Source organism: Carcharodon carcharias, chromosome 3 (genome assembly GCF_017639515.1).
Source record: "Carcharodon carcharias isolate sCarCar2 chromosome 3, sCarCar2.pri, whole genome shotgun sequence".
NCBI classification, from domain to species: domain Eukaryota; kingdom Metazoa; phylum Chordata; class Chondrichthyes; order Lamniformes; family Lamnidae; genus Carcharodon; species Carcharodon carcharias.
The window spans coordinates 51157147-51174546 of NC_054469.1; the positions used below are offsets into that span (position 1 = coordinate 51157147).

General features: G+C 40.2%; 1 protein-coding gene across 1 annotated transcript in view; it reads right to left on the reverse strand.

The window, feature by feature from the left end:
* Nucleotides 1–221: 221 nt before the first annotated feature.
* LOC121276599 (mitochondrial poly(A) polymerase) overlaps nucleotides 222–17400 on the reverse strand; it is a 44942-nt gene continuing 27763 nt past the window's right edge. Inside the window, exons 6-9 of the mRNA XM_041185206.1 lie at nucleotides 16218–16444; nucleotides 10519–10608; nucleotides 10356–10429; nucleotides 222–1462 (exon numbers count right to left, since the gene is read on the reverse strand). Of these exons, the coding sequence (XP_041041140.1) occupies nucleotides 1094–1462; nucleotides 10356–10429; nucleotides 10519–10608; nucleotides 16218–16444 (760 nt within the window). The 3' untranslated portion in view covers nucleotides 222–1093. The remainder of the gene's footprint in view (nucleotides 1463–10355; nucleotides 10430–10518; nucleotides 10609–16217; nucleotides 16445–17400) is intronic.

The window sequence follows — 17400 nt, forward strand, 5'->3', positions numbered from 1 at the left end:
TTAAATCTGAGTACATCCTTTCCTTCTTAACCAATGAAACTCGTTTCTTCTTGTGCTGATGGTGAGTATTCTAATCACATTTCAATTCTCTTCACTCAAGATCATAGGTTACTATCCTACATTACAACAGTGACTACATTTCAAAAGTAGCTCCATGGCTGTAAAGTTTCCTTGGGAAATCCAGACATTGTGAAGGGCACTATATAAATGCAAGTCTTTAAGTTAATGTGTTGCTTTATTAAGTAATTAACAGCCTTGAAATGAGCCATATTGTCCAGTCCATGATCACAGTCTTTGTTTTCTACAAGGCCGCTTTTTCTGTATGCGTAGAAGTTGTCCAATACTCGATTCAATCTTCATCAGGATACCTTAGCAAAATCAATGATTTATTTCACTATAGAATATTTTTATTGAACTATGTCTGAATTGAGCAATTCATACAAAGCTGCATGAATTGGTTCTACTGCTGCCACAGCTCCTTGCTTCTAAAGCAGATTGAAATGGATTCCATTGAGCAAAGGAAATCAGACATTTGTAAAACCCCAATTATATACACCAGCGGATTACTAATTTTAGTTTGAGTGAGACAATTTTACCAAGCATAAATAATACATTTTCACAGATCTAACAATGAACAAATGCAAAGGAACCAAAAGTTTAAAAAAAGATTATAACTTTTACTGATCATCTTGCAGTAGTTTATTTAAAATGAACCTGTTGGTAATATAAATCTTCATTCATCGATTCAGCAGCTTTCTAAAAATGAAGTCTAAACACACCCATTAAGTTTCATCTGGATGAGTAGATGCATGTAGGAATGATCTCTTAGGTCACCTGTTGGATTCAAGTCAATACTGTTTAAAGTTTTGTCTTTGAATCATTAGCTACAGCTCCAACAAGGTCATGAACAAGTTTCCATTAAAACAGATTCCGACTAGAAGTTTCAAAACTTAAATGAACTCTTACTGCCAATTGCTGTATTATTCAATAATTCTTGCAGAATTTTAAAATTAATGGATTTGTAGCCTTGATATTTCTGCTGTCTTAGTGCTCAACAGTGGTTGAATGATGTTTTTACATTATAGAGGGCTTATTACCAGGCAATAGTGCAAATGTACCGTCTACCACCATTTGGTCTGCTTAAATAGCCAGAGGTTTGTTTGTTTATCTTTAGTGAATCTAACAAACTTTTAATCCTCTCACTAGCTGGTTGTCTCTTCTTTTTGTTCTTTCCTCCACGGGATTGCATGGTAGGAAGAAGCAATGCTGCTAGTCCCCAGGGTTTGGTATTGGATATTGGGTGTTTCAGCCCCTCCTGCTGTAATATCCATGCACTCTCTCTTGCCGAGGTTACAAACTTCTCCAGTTGGGTTTGATTGACATTCTTGCTCACATTTAGAGTCTGCTCAAATGGGTTCTGAATGTAAACTGGAGATGCTTCAGGTTTATGTTGTTCTTTCCCCTGCAATGGTTACAAGAACAAAAATGAAAATGAATTTACAGCATCTGCTAGGTTTAATATTGTCCAAAAGTAAAACAAACCACTGTCAGTCATTCAAGGAATTCATTGTATTGCCCAGCTCCTTTATGGATCCAATTGGTTTATTTCTATCCCAGGTACTGGAACTGCTCAGTGCAGAAGAGAGCAGAGAGGACTGAACTACATCACAAACTATCAGAAATCCACACAAGTGCAAAGAAGCAAATTCATTAATCTTGAACTTGTGTCTGACTTTATACTGATAGTTATTGCAAATATATTCAAGTTTGAAATGTTTGCTCATCTGCATATAACAGATTCATTTTAGCTGTCCATCATTTGTATAGAATTTAAAACAGGAAAAGCTGCTCATCTTTGGGAATAAATAAAGTAGTTCTGCCCTAAGTGAGTAAACTTTAGTTTTCCCCAGAGAGAAAGTGATCCATATTCTAAGCTTATTTAAATTCTACAACATAGGCTTTTGGCATATTCAAACTCTACAAGTCACCAAATGAACGCAGAGGTCACTCCAAATAGTTCAGGAATGATATAATCGCAGCCTTAAAACAATGTTGGTACAACATTTCTTGTGCAAATCCATATGTAGCTCCTGTGCATTTAAACAGTGCTGGCTGTATTTAAAATGCTGGTACCACACTAAATGAAAGCTGTATCACAAACTAGAATTTGAACTGTGGGATAAAATTGTATTTAATATATATATTTAAATATAATAAAACTGCATTTGACAGTTGCTTGTTTTATCAGAATATATTTTTGATAGTAGTTGTATCTAGGCCTAGCATTGTTTTCTTTTAAAAAAGCAAGATTATACTGACAAATTGTTATGAATACAGATATGTGGAAACTAATGTGATGCTTAAGAAGATACTATGATCTCCCATAAACTGAAAAGTTACAATTGCTTTATTAACAGGTTAAAAAAACTTTAAACACATGCATCCTTCAGCTGAAACGTTAACTGAGGTTCCATCCACCTTCTCTGGTGTCAAGATGTTAAGGATACCACAAGGGAGATAATAAAGCTCCCTTATCTGGTCAGTCATCTTTGTTTCTGACGTGACATTGCTCATGAAGAAAATAACACCCCTTCCAGCAAAATCAGTTCACTTCAAAGTAAGGGGTGCAGGAGGAGACAGGAGACCAAGCCTGAGTGAGACAATGACCAAGTAGTGAATAAGGTTCACATGGGTATTCAGTGCATGGGGGAAAGAGGTGCTTTAAGTAAGCTTTAATGTAACTAGTAAAGTGGATTAAGTATCAGTCGGATTTATCAGTACTAGCATGGTTTGAGTTAATGTAAGTAAACCAAAGTAAAGTAAAATGAAGTTAACGTAAGTAATATTAAGACATGGAGGGCAACTCTGTTGCGTGGAATGCACGTCCTGTATTATGTGGGAAGTCGTGAATGCTAAAAGTGACCTAGACAGCCACACGTGCAGAAAGTGTCACCTGCTGCAGAAACCTGAACTCCAGGTTTTGGAACTCGAGCAGTGGCTGTAGTCACTGTGGTGCATCTGCAAGGTTGAGTGTCACGTGGATAGCATGTTCAGAGAGGTGGTTATACCACAGGCTAGTAGAATGGAGGCAAAAATGGTGACCAGCAGGCAATCCAAGAGAACCAAGCAGGTGGTGCAGGAGCCTGCTCATTAAACGGTTTTCCGTTTTTGTTCCTCAGAAGAATGCAGCCAGAGCCAAGTTCGTGGCACTATGGGTAGCTCAGGTGTACAGGAGGGGAGGAAGAAGATGGGAAAAAGCTGTAGTGATAGGGGATTCATTAGTTAGAGGAACAGACTGGTGCTTCTGTGGTCGCAGACGTGATTCCAAGATAGCACGTTGCCTCCCTGGTGCCAGGGTCATGGATATTACCGAATGGCTATAGAGCATTCTGGAGGGTGAGGGTGCGTAGCCACAGGTTGTGATTCACATTCGTATTAATTATATAGGTAGAAAAAGGGATGAGATCCTGCTGGCTGAGTTTAGGGAGTTAGGAAAGAAATTATCAAGCAGGACCTCAAAGTTAGTAATCTCTAGATTACTCCCAAGGTCACATGCTAGTGAGTATAGAAATAGGAGAATGCACTTAGGATACCTACAAATAGGATGAATGTATGGCTGGAGAGAAGGTGGGAGGGCTTCTGATTTCTGGGGCATTGGGGCCTGTTCTGGGGAAGGTGGGATTTGTAGAAGCTAGACGGTCTACACCTGAACTAGGCTGGAACATATGTCCTTGCAGGGAGATTTGCTAATGTTGAAGGAGTGGGGGGAATTAAACTAGATTGGCAGGGGATGGGAACCAGAGGCAGATTCAGATAGGACAAATTCAGAGCAGGGAACAGGAGACAGGAAATTAGCCAGTGACTCTGCAAGGCAAAATAGCAAAAGGTTAAAATAAACGTACAGCACATGAATTTGACAGTGTCAAAAAGGTATATAATTAAACGCAAGGAGCATAGCAAATAAAGCCAATGAGCTTTGGGCACAGATGCACATATGGCAGCATGATATCATTGCTATAATGGAAACTTGGCTTAAAGAGGGGCAAAATTGGCAGCTTAACAGCCCTGGATAAAGGGTGTTCAGACAGGATAGAGGGGGGACTAAAAAAACGGTGGGAGCATAGCATTATCGGTTAAAGAATCAATTAAAGCCGTGAGGAGGGATGATATACCAAATTAATCATCGAAGGAAGCCAGATGGGTTGAGCTCAGAAATAAAAAAGCGGCAGCGATACTATTAGGAATGTACTATAGACCTCCAAATAGTGAGTGAGATAGAAGAGCAAATATGTAGACAGATTTCTGAGTGCAAAAACAATAGGACAGTAATCGTTGGGCACTTCAACTACCCTTATATCAATTGGGATACAGTGTGAAGGACAAAAAATTCTTAAACTGCATTCAAGTGAACTTTTTTTTAGCCAGCATGTAACAAGTCAACGGGAAGGAGCACAATTCTAGTTTTAGTCATAAGAAATGAAGCTGGGTAAATGAATGAAGTAGCAGTGAGTGATCATTTTGGAGATAGTGACCATAATACGGTTAGATTTAGCATAATTATGGAAAAGGATAAAGATAGAACAGGAATAAAAGTTTAAATTGAGAAATTTCACAAAGCTGAAAAACGATCTGGTGAAAGTGGACTGGTTGCAGCTACTTGAAGGGAAATCAGTGACAGACCAACAATGGGAGGTATTCAAAAGCGAGATTCTATGGGCAGTGTAGATATGTCCCCACAAAGAAAAAAAGTGTTGTACTACCAAATCTAGAGTCCCTTGGTTATCGAGAAGCATAAAGGGTAAGAAAACAGAAGAAAGCAAACTTATGACAGTCACAAAAAAATTCATATGTTAGAAAGCCTAGAGGAGTATAGAAAATACAGGGGTGAAGTAAAAATGAAATTGGGAAAGCAAAGAGGATATGAAAGAATATTGGCAGGTAAAATCAAGGAAAATCCAAAAATGTTTTATCAGTACATGAAGAGCAAGAGGATAACTAAGGAAAGGGTAAGGCCTTCAGGGATGTACATGCAGGATTCTTAATGAGTACTTTGTCTCTGTCTTCACAAAGGAGAGGGATGGTGCAGGCATTCTAGTTAATGAGGAGTGTGAACTATTAGATACAATAAGCATGACGAAAAAAGTAGTACAGGAGGGGCCTCACCTTTAAAGGTGGATAAATCAGCAGGGCCGGATAGACCCAGGCTGTTAAAGAAAGCCAGGGAGGAAATAGCAGATGCCATGAGAATCATTTTTCAAACCTCACTAGATACAGATGAGGTATCAGAGGATTGGAGATCTGCGAACGTCATACCATTATTTAAAAAGGGTGCAAGGGAAAGGCCAGAAAATTATAGGCCGGTCAGTCCGACTTCAGTGGTGGGCAAATTATTAGAATCAATTTTGAGACGCAGGATAAACTGTCACTTAGAAAGGCACGGATTGATCAGGGACAGTCAGCATCGTTTTGTTAAAGGAAGGTCTTTAGTAACTTAATTGACTTTTCTGAAGAATAACAAGGAGGATCGATGAGAGTAGTGCAGGGGATGTTGTCCACATGGATTTTAGTAAGGCATTTGATAAGGCCCCACATGGCAGACTGGTCAGAAAAATAAAAGCCCATGGTATACAGGGGGATGTGGCAGGTTGGATCTAAAATTGGCTCAGTGAAAGGGAGGAATGGGTACTGGCCGATGGGTGTTTTAGTGAATGGAAGACAGTTTCCAGTGGTGTTCCACAGGGCTCAGTGTTGGGTCCCCTGCTGTTTATGGTATATATTAATGATCTGGATTTAAATGTGCGGAGCACAATTGGGAAATTTGCAGATGACACAAAAATTGACCGTGTAGTTGATAATGAAGGAGATAACTATGGACTCCAGTCCAACTGTGGTTGAGTGGGCGTAAAAGTGGCAAATGGAATTCAATCCAGAGAAGTGAGAGGTTATGCATTTTGGGAGGGCAAACAAAGCAAGAGAATAAACTCAATAAATATTGAGAGAGGTATAGGAAGTGAGAGACCTTGGAGTGCATGTCCACAGGTCCCTGAAGGTAGCAGGACAGGTAGATAAGGTGGTTAAGGAAAGTATATGTAATGCTTTCCTTTATTGTATGGGGTATGTAATACAAAAGCAGGGATGTAGTGCTGGAACTGTATAAAACGTGGGCTAGACCACAGCTTGATTTTTGCATACAGTTCTGGTCACCACAGGAAGGACATAATTGCTCCGGAGAGAGTACAGAGGAGATTTACAAGAATTTTACCAGGGCTGGAATATTGCAGATATGAGGAAAGATTATCTGGTTGTTTTTCTTACAGGGTCAAAATCCTGGAACGCCCTCCCTACAGTGCCTATGGGTGTACCTACACCTCACAGACTGCAGTGGTTCCAGAAGGCAGCTCACCATCACCTTCTCAAGGACAAATAAGGATGGGCAATAAATGCTGACCTAGTCAGCGATGCCCACATCCCGTGAATGAAGAATAAAAATAAATTAGATGTTCATGCTTCAATTGAGCTTGTATAATGTAAGCTACTTTATCCCACGATGTTAAATAGTACAGCTTAATGACATTACAAAACAAATACCTAGCACCATAACCAACACTTTTCGATGGCATTACATCACTGACTCTCTCGCTAATATCCTGGGGGGTTACCAGTGACAAGAAACTGAACTGGACCAGCCATACAAATACTGTGGGTACTAGAGCAGGTCAGAGGCTAGGAATCCTGTGGAAAGTAACTCACCTCCTGACTCCCCAAATCCTAACCACCACCTCTGCAAGGCACAAAGTCAGGAGTGTGATGGAATACTCTCTACTTGCCTGGATGAGTGCAGCTCCCACGACAGTCAAGGAGGTTGACACCATCCAGGACAACGCAGCGCAATTGATTGACATCCCTTCCACAAACATTCACACCCTCCACCACCGATATACAGTGGCATAAGTGTGTACCGCCTACAAATGCACTGCAGGAATTCACCAAGGCTCCTTAGGCAGCACCTTCTATCACCTACAAGGTCAAGGGCTGCAGATGCGTAGGAGCACCATCAACTATAAGCGACCCTCTGTGTCACATATCATCCTAACTTGAACCATATTGCTGTTCCTTCACTGTGGCTTGGTCAAAATCAAAGAACTCCCTCCCTAACTGTGGGTGTACCTGCAGCTATTCAAGACGACGACTCACCACCACCTTCTCAAGGGCAATTAAGGATGGGCAAGAAAAACTGGCTTAGCCAGTGACACCCACTTCCCATGAAAGAATAAAGAAAACATCAGCAGCCAACTAGATGAAAGAAACAATAAGCTTATTCCAAATATCCTGAAAATATGTACGTTTTGAGCAAAGACATACAAATAGCTAAACATGTTCTGTTTTATGTTATCAGTGCATCTGTGTACTGCAACAATACAAAATCTCCAATGTAAAAGTTTGAAGTAGTCCATATAAATCATAGTAAGAGCTATAAAAATGAAGGCAATTTATCTAACAATTTTTGAGAAAAGAAATTCAGGAAAACGTTCACATCCTTCCACCCCCCAAGCTATCTTGTTTTCTTTCTCTCCCACCCACATCTGCTCTTCATCTCTCTTCCATGCTTTTACTTATGCCCTGGCCTGTGATTCAACATTGCACTCTTTCACTGACTCTATGACTCACTAAGAAACAGAGCCAGAGTCATAGGGCAGGAATTTTCAGATGTCTGGATTTCCCAAAGTGTCTGCAGGAATGCCATTCCCAGCAGCCCCACTCTCCAGGGAGCATTAATTGACTGGGGTCAAGACTTCCTTCCCTCACTCAGAGGGGCGCTGTGCCTCAGAAAGCTGCCAGTCAATCTGATGGACAGACAGTTCTACAGTGCCAGCAGCTTCAGAGTCTAAGTCCCAGAGGTCAGGACCAGCTAATTTTGGGTGGGGGTTTGGAGGGGCAGGGGTCTCACAGCGGGGAGAAGGAGAAGGGAGCACCCAGTGGCAAACCTCGGGGCGGGGGGGGGGTGCACATGATGTGGAAAGGGGGCCCTTAGAGAAGAGGCTGAGGCCTGAGCAGGGTGACCTGCCAGATTTTGACCCCACCCCTAAAATCCTCCTGCCAGCCTCAAAATTGAGGCCAAATGGGAAGTGGCCATTAATCTGGACAGGTTGGGGGTGGGCAGAAAGGTGGTAGGATAGCCACACAGGAAATTTTACATGCCCCTCTCACCTGCAAAACTTCTGGCAGGGCAATCAAAATTCTGCCCATAGAATCTTTACAGCACATAAGGCCATTCAGCCCATCAAATTCACGTCAGCTCCATATAGAGCAATTGTGTCATTTGTGCTGCCCTGCTCTGTCCCCTAGTCCAGCAATTTTATTTCGTTCAAGCATCCAACCATTTTCCTTCTGAAATCATTCATCTTCTCTGTTTCTACCACCCTCGTATGCAGTGAGTGCAAAGTCATTACCATTTGCTGCATAAAAATGTTCTTCCTCTCATTCCCCCTGCATCTCTTGCCCAAAACCTTAAATCTGCACTGCCTGGAAGTGTGGTGGAAACAGGTTCAATCAAGGCGCTGAAGAAGTATTAGATGATTATATGAATAGAAACAATGTGCAGGGTTACAGGGAAAAGGCAGGAGAATGTCACTAAGTCATTATGTTGAGAGTTGGGGCAGACAAAATGGGCTGAATGGTAGCCTCCTGCACCAAAACAATTTAATACTCAATTCCTCTATTTATAAAGCCCAAGATTCCATGCTTTGCTAATTGATCTCTCAATATATCCTACCTTCAAAGGTCCATGCCCATGAACCCCAAGGTCCTTCTGTTCTTGCACACATTACAGCTGTGCCATTAAGTCTATTTGCCTCTCCCTACCCCTTCTGCCAAGATGCATCATTTACACCTGTCTGTATTAAATTTCATCTGCCACTCATTTGCCCATTCTACTAGCCTATGTCCTGTTGCAGTCGATTAGCATCATTCTCACTGTCTGCCACACCAAGCTTAGTGTCATTTGAGAGAGTGAAATGGCAGTGAATTAAGAGTCAAGAGCTATTCCAGCCTCCTGAGCAGAACTGAATGTGGTCTATTACTGATAATAGTGCTATATAATTAATAGAGGCCTTTTACTTTGTGCATCGCCATAAAGTACAGAAATGTTACTTAGCCTATTTTACCAGAATTGAGATTGCTAGCTATATGTTAAAGTATTCACTGCGGTGATTTATTATATACACGTGCCTCATCATTTATCTCTAGGTCAATTTTTAAAAATGATTGATGCCAAATCATATTATTCCAGTACACTGTCAACCTTCTCTTGGCAGCTACTTGTAATCAGTAAGGCCCATCCCTAAATCACAGCAGCACCTGCCATAATATTTAAAACCAAACACACGGACAACATAACTGCAATTACCATTACACCATTCTCCAAATAGTCCAAGAATGTTGTAACACTTTTAATCAGGTGGTTCAGAGGTTACCATTACATTGTACTGAATTTATTTGCTATATATTCAGAGCATAAGTTTGCATAGAATTGTATAATGTATTCTGTAATTTGCATTGTGATTTATTCATCCCTATGCAATTTTACTTTTAAATATACATTTGAAATGCATTTTTATTTAGAAGTTTTGAATTGGAGCACATTTAGGATTTTAAAATGCAACATTTCTCAAAACATTTTTAAAAGAAAAACTAAAAATGCAAAAGGTAACAGAAAAGATGGGAAAGACAAATCACTGGAGTGAGTAGTACAATGTTAAATAATGTGAAGTTGCTATCAAGAGGCCTCTCAATAGCTGCTACCTCAGGAAAGAAGCTGGGAAAGAAGGGCTGATTCTAGTAATTTCAAGCTCTGACCTTGAACCCAACTTCAGACCAATTGCAACTTTTTGGTCAAACCCAACTGGTTGTCTGAATACACCACCTTCTCAAGGACACGGGCAATATATGCTGACCTTGCCAACAACGCTTTCATCCCACAAATGAATAAAATTAAACTACAAACTTTATTTCCTGCAACTAATAAATACAAAAGGCAATCAAGGTTTAATCTTCGAATTGGCGTTCGCCTTAAACGTAGTTTAGTGATTCATCTTTGAACACCTGTACAATTGTACAGCTTTAAGTTGCTTTGACTAACAGATTCTCTTTAGGCTGGTCTAGCTCTAATCTTTCTAATTTAACCTCTTTCCCATGATTCACACTGAAACTCCCAATCATGATCATTATGTTGCACCAAGATATGGTTAAAAATTTCATTGCAACGTCAGGTAATGTTTGATCAAAATTAGACTGCAAGGACTTCCACATTAGAAAAATCAAAAGGTTATATAAGTGTCAATTTGCAACACACTAACCTTTCTGATATTGATGGACATTAGATTGAAAGGAAAATTGCCATAAAATTCAAAGAATTCTTGTAGAAGATCCTCTGTAGAGAAATCCAAATTGAAAATTATTTAACTTGTCAACCAGAATTACATATCACTTCATATGGTAATTTTACATCTTCCTGCTTACCCAGTGTCTCTGTATTTTGGGAAGGCTTTATTTTGTTATTGGAAACAAATGTGCAGTCATGACTTTCAACAAAATATTCATCTTCTATTTCTGAAAAAGAACAATCAGTGTCATCATCAGTGTTCCTAATATAAAAGGATATAGGCAGAGAAACATGATTACAGTCAGCAATTCCAGCTAAAGTTCTAATATTGGCACAGGTATGAATGTGCTCCTGGGCTGTAGATTCTACAATTCCTCAAAATTCTTACAGGTTAAAAAGAAATTGGGTCAGCATAGGAAGGCAGCAGGTGGTCATGGAGAGAATGAAATGTAGTTATGACAAAGACAAAATACTGCAGATATTGGACATCTGAAATGAAAGAAGAAAATTCTGGAAATACTCGGCAGGTCAGTCAGCATCTGCGGAGGGAAACAGTGTTAATGTTTCATCAAAAAGGTCACCGACCTGAAATGTTAACTCTGTTTCTCTCTCCACAGATGCAGCCTGACCTGCCTAGTGTTTCCAGCATTTCAGTTACGATCATCTTTGCTCCTTTAATAATGATCATCCTACAATTCAAATTAATAGGTGTTATGCACATTGAGCAGGGTGGGAGTGTAATGGGGGAACTGTGATTCATAAATTGTTTCAGTATTTTATTATGGCCCACAGAGTTGTTTTGTAATTGTTCTGTGTAAAATTCTTGAAGTAATGGATGTTTGTTATCCCCGACATTGAGAAATATTATTTTATGTCAAAATGGAGTGCAAACCCTACATAATTTGAAGCTATGATCATAAACCATTGTAATTGTTTCTCTTTGCCATTAGTTATCAGTTGTTAAAAAAAGAGCTCCTTACTGCTACTTTTCAGCTTTATTCTAATTGTGCCTGCCAAAGCAGATACCATATACGAATGAGGAGTTCATAAGTTTTAAGCGCGCACCACACTCTCATCACACTCCACCCTTCCCCCACTTACTCTTCCTCCAATCAGGATTCCTGTTGAGACTGCAAAGCAGGAAAAAGCACATCATGGGACCTCGGTGCCAGTCCCAGGATGAAGTCTCCTCTCCTCAGCAGCCATTACAGTTTTGGACGTCACGACCCCAGATTTCATCCAGCGACCCCACAAGGGGTTGCAACCCATAGTTTAGAGAGTCCTGGTTTACACAGGAAATAATTGATGGAGGGAGCATACTGAAACTGAGCACAAGCTGGTCCTTGCTTGAAGTCTATACAAATGCACTTCCAACAGAATCTTTGAGGAGAACCAAGTAGTATTACATTTTCTCATTTTAGCCAGAGAATCCTATTGTAGAGCTTCCAAAGCAGCCTCTGCTGATATTAGAACATTCATTGTAGACCCGAGATCTGCCCTGGACTAAAAGCTCACAGGCACACCACACATTTACCCACTGAGCTGCTGCATGCTGAATAGCATTGCTAAACTGTGCTTCTCCTACAGGTAAAGAAATTCAGGGCCCTTAGTTTCACAATGAACCCAAAATTTCCCATCTCAAAACTGTAAGGTAGGGGTTTAATGCTGATTTTTCATGGCTTACAGCTGCCTTTTCCATCACTTACATCTTTCCAGGATCAAAAGTTATTTTGTATTTTGCTACCTGACTATCCTGGAAAAGTTATTTCCTCCAAACTCAGCAACACTTCTTGTGTAAAGGAAGTTAACCTTCCCTGAGAGCCTTTCCTCACCAGTCATTACTAAGTCTGGGAAAACCTGAAATTCTGAACTATGCATTACTACAATAGAAAGACTCTCTGAAGTGAAGTTAATATGTAATTAAATTCTCACGCTGGGTTGATGCCAGTCCGATAGCAAAGAACTTCCCCGAATAATAAACTTGATTGCAATAACTATATCTGTTATTTATGGTGCATAAACAGTCCAGTGTTAATATGTAATCCTCAGTGGGTGTGCCTAGGAATGCAGATATATTTCCAGCTAAGTTTTTGGACTTTTTTCCTGGAGTTATGGAATCAATTACAGTTCGTAGACTGCACTTGGGACATACAAGCTGCCTTAGTTCTAGGAACAGAGGGCATGTGAGATGAAGTCATGAAAGGATTAGCTCAGCCCAGTCATGTTGTGTTAACTATACATTTTAAATCAGGATTCAGCATTAAAGAAAATCTTTCCTGGCCATTTGCAGCATTAAAAAACAAAACTGTAATGGATCACAAGCAGTTAACTAGTGAATTCCAAAAAAGTAAATATACATGAGATAATAAAGTACTCATTTCATTTTAGATGCTCTCATTTATGCATAAATAAAAAAATGACAACTCCCATTCTATTTGTTATTATATAAAAGGAAACTTAAATACCTTGAATGAATTACAAGTACATATACAGTACTTGTTAATATTTGGATGCAGGTAGCGATTCACAAGCCATTACTACTTAAATGACCATAAGCAGGATTACTGTAAAGCTTCAAAAGACAGAGTTTGGTGAAATGGGCAGACAAATGGCAGGAGAAGTGGAAAGGGATTTATTTTGGTAGGAAGAATGCAGACGGATGATAATAAAATAGAGGGTACAATTCTAAAGATGGTGCAGGAACAGGTGCATAAATCATTGAAGGTGGCAGGACAGCTTGAAAGCACGGTTAATAAAGCAAATGGCATCTTGGGCTTTATCAATAGGGGTACAGAGCGCAAAAACAAGAAAATTATATTAAACCTGTATAAAACACTGGTTCAGCCTCAACTGGAGTATTATGTTCAGTTCTTGGTGCCATATTTTAGGAAGGATGTGGAGGCATTACAGAGGGTGCAGAGAAGATTCATGGGAATGGTCCTAGGGATGAGGAAATTCAGTTTTGAAGATATGTTGGAGAAGCTAGGACTGCTTGCCTTGGAGAAAAGGCGCATGGAGAGGAGATTTTAGAGGTATTCAAAATCATGAGGGGTGTGGACAGAACAGACAAGGAGAATCTGTTCCCACTGGTGGAAGGATCAAGAATCAGAGGATACAGATTTAAGGTGATTGGCAAAAGAAGCAATGCTGACATGAAAAAGCTTTTTCATGCAGCGAGTGATTAGGATCTGGAATGCACTGCCCAAGAGTAAGGACAAGGCAGGGTCAGTTGAGACTATCAAAAGGGAACTGGATCATTATTTGAAAAGAAAAAAATTGCAGGGCTGCTAGGAGAAGGTGGGGGGGTGGCACTTTTAAAAAATATTCAATTCTGGGATGCGGGTGTCATTGGCTGGGCCAGCATTTATGCCCATCACTAATTGCCCTTGAGATGGCAGTGGTGAGCTACCTTCTTGAACCGCTGCAGTCTCTGTGGTGTAGGTACACCCACAGTGCTGTTGGTGGGCAGGTGGGGGGAGTTCCAGGATTTTGACCTAGCGACAGCGAAGGAACAGCAATATATTTCCAAGTCAGGATGGCGAGTGGCGTGGAGGGGAACTTCCAGGTGTTGGTGTTCACATGTATCTAGGTGAACTGCTTCTTCAGAGACATGATGGACTGAATAATTCTATGAAGTCTGTTTAAAAGAGGCATTACAGATATCGATGAGAATCAGCAAAGTGGTGCAGCATAATTAAGGGCTAGTGATATCCTCTGATAAATCCTGTGGACTTGATTTATTGGGTTGGATTTTTAGAGTCAGTTATTTATGGCACAGAGAAGGCCATCAAGTCCATACCAGCTCCGGAGCAATCCAGTCAGTCCTGCTCTCTTGCTCAGTCCTCTTCACCCTGCAAGTTTATTTCCTTCAAGTGCCATCCAATTTCCTTTTTAAATCATTGTTCGTTTCTTCACTCACCACCCTTGTGAGCAGAGAGTTCCATGTCATTGAAACTTGATGCATAAAAATGTTCTCTCTTCCCCCTGCATGTCTTGCCCTTAATCTTAAATCTGACCCTTAACCCTTGTACCATCAAGCTAATGGGAAGAGTTCTTCCTTGTCTACCATATCCAAGCCTGTTGTAATCTTGCAACACCTCTATCAAATTTCCCCTCAATCTCCTTTGCTCCAGCCTAACATTTAACTAAAACCTCCATCCCTGGAACCATTCTGGCAAATCTCCTCTGTAACCTCTCAAGGGCCTTCATATCTTTCTTCAAGTATGGTGACTAGAACTGAGTAACATTCTCTAATTGGGACCTAATCAGAGCTTTATATAGGTTCAGCGTAACTTCCTTGCTTTTGTACTCAATGCCTCAATTTATGAAACCCAAGGTCCCATATGCTTTGCCAATCACTCTCAATATGTCCTGCCACCTTCAAATATTGATGCATATGCATCCCCAGTTCCTTCTGTTTCCGTATACATTTTAACTAGATCAGCCACATAATTGTCATTGCTACTAGAACATAAGAAATAGGAACAGGATTAGACCATTCAGCCTGCTCAGCCATTCAATAAGATAATGGCTGGTCATCTTGTGTTTTGATTTCCACATTCCCATCTAACCCCAATAACCTGATTCCCTTGCCTAACAAGAACCTATCTACCTCTGCCTTAAAAATATTCAATGACTCCGCCTCCACCACCTGAGGCAGAGAATTCCAAAGTCACACAACCCTCAAGAGAAAAAAATTCTCATCTCTGTCCTAAAAGGATGACCCCTAATTTTAAAACAGTGCCCCCTAGTTCTGGACTCACCCACAAGAGGAAGCATCCTTTCAACGTCCACCTTGTCAAGGCCGTTCAGGATCTTGTATGCTTTGTACTTTATACTCTCTTGTATACAGGTCAGACAGGGGCTGGGTATTTTGCAGAAAGTGGCTCAGCTCCTGACTCACTAAAGCCTCAAACACATGCCAGGTACAAGACAGGAGTGTGACAGAATATTCTTCCCTTGGCTAGATGCGTATTGCTGTAGAACATTCAATGAACTCGATACTACTGAGGACAAAGTCTGCTTTAATGCCAGCTTACGTACTAACTTTAATATCCACTTCCTCCACCAATGATGCACCATATCTGCTGTGTGCCCTGCAGCAACTCACCAAGGTTTCTTGGCCAGCAACTCTGAAACCTGTGACCACTACAATGCAGAAGGATAGGGACAAGTGCACAGAACACCGTTATTTCCAAATTCACCTCCAAGCCACACTCATCCCGACTTGGACATGTATCACTGTTCCTTCACCAGCATTCAGTCAAAATCCTAAAATTTCCTACCTAACAGCACTGTGAAGTACCTTTACTGCATGGATTGTAGCGATTAAAGTAGCTCGCCCAACACCAACTTCGCATGTGCAACTAGGCATAGGCAATACACTCACGTCTCAAAAATTACTATTTTTAAAAAGGCATTGGTTTTGGTACAAAACTAAAGAAAGTGGAATTCATCTCATTAGGTGTTCAAAATTATAAGAGATTTATTAAAGTGAATAAGGAAGAATGACTTCCAGTGGTTTGTAGTAGGAGGCATAAAGGAAGAGGTTAGGCAATTTATATGCAGGTATTTATTATCACATGGATTGCCTTTACAGAAACAGTGGTGGAAACGGAAACCGTCATAGCTTTCTCAGAAGCATTTAAATATTTGAAAGAGCTTTTGAGGGTAACTAATGAAGAGTAGGGGAATGAAACCTAGTGGATACTCTTTCAGAGAAGCGGCACAGGCATGAGAAGGAATACTTCCTTCCATGAATCTAAGTTGATGATGTGACACAATGTTCTCAAATAGCAACGTGCAAAAGGATACGGAATCTCTTGGCCTGCATTACCTGCTAAGTCTCTGAGCTGGTCTAATGTTGGTATGATTGGCGGGTTTCTCTTCTGCAGCAGGAAAAGAACCATCATGGTCAATGAGAAGTTAGTGATCCAGGATCCAGGAACGTTGCTGGTGATCCCTTGAGCACGGGCCCAGCACCGAACACCAAACACCAATGCCCGTACCCGAGGGTCAACATTAGAATAAATATAAAGGAGTTCCGTGCTTCGCATAGCAATTCTATAACAAAAGTAAAATGAGCCGAGTTTAAAACCCCATTCAAAAATTAACCTGTAAATTCTCAATCTCAAATATCAATTGTGCTTATTAAATTCTGACAATTTAATGAAACCCTACCCATAGCTTCAGTTTAAAAATATTTATTGATCTGCATGTAACGTGAATATCAAAGATTAAACCTAAGATACATAAGGGGAGGTGGTGGCACAGCGGTATCGTCATTGGACTAGTATTTCAGAGACCCATGCTCTGGGGACCTGGGTTCAAATCCATGGCAGATGGTGAAATTTGAATTCAATAAAGATCTGGAATCAAAAGTCTGATGACCATGAAACCATTGTCGATTTCATGTAACAACCCATCCGGTTCACTAATGTTCTTTAGGGAAGGAAGTCTGCCATTCTTACCTGGTCTGGCCTACATGTGGCTCCAGGCCAACAGCAATGTGGTTGACTCTTAAATGCCCTCTGAACAAGGGCAATTAGGGATGGGCCTAGCCAGCGATACCCACATTCCATGAACAAATAAAAACATATGAACAAACGATCATGAAGCATTCTGCCTAATGTGAATTCAAAGAACTGAATATAATTAATTGTCTTACCAAAATAAAGTGTCCATTTACTAATTTGAACTGTTTTAATTCATGTTTAGTTTGAAGCAATGTCTTGTTCATAGTATGACTGGTGGCCTGTTACAGTGAAATAAACTCTCTCAGATAGGTCTCATAGAAAGTTATTTGCTTAAACAATAGGACAAATATTTTCAGTAAGTTATTGCTTAAACTCTATGATTGTAATTTTTCAATAGAATTTTGCTGCATATTATTTTAGTCTTAACTTTAATTACTACTATATCTTCAGAGTATGCGTTCATTGAGGCAGCACAAAATCGAATTGGTACCACCTTCCTTCCATAATTCAAAACAAGTGAAGTTCTTCAGATCTCAGCTAGCA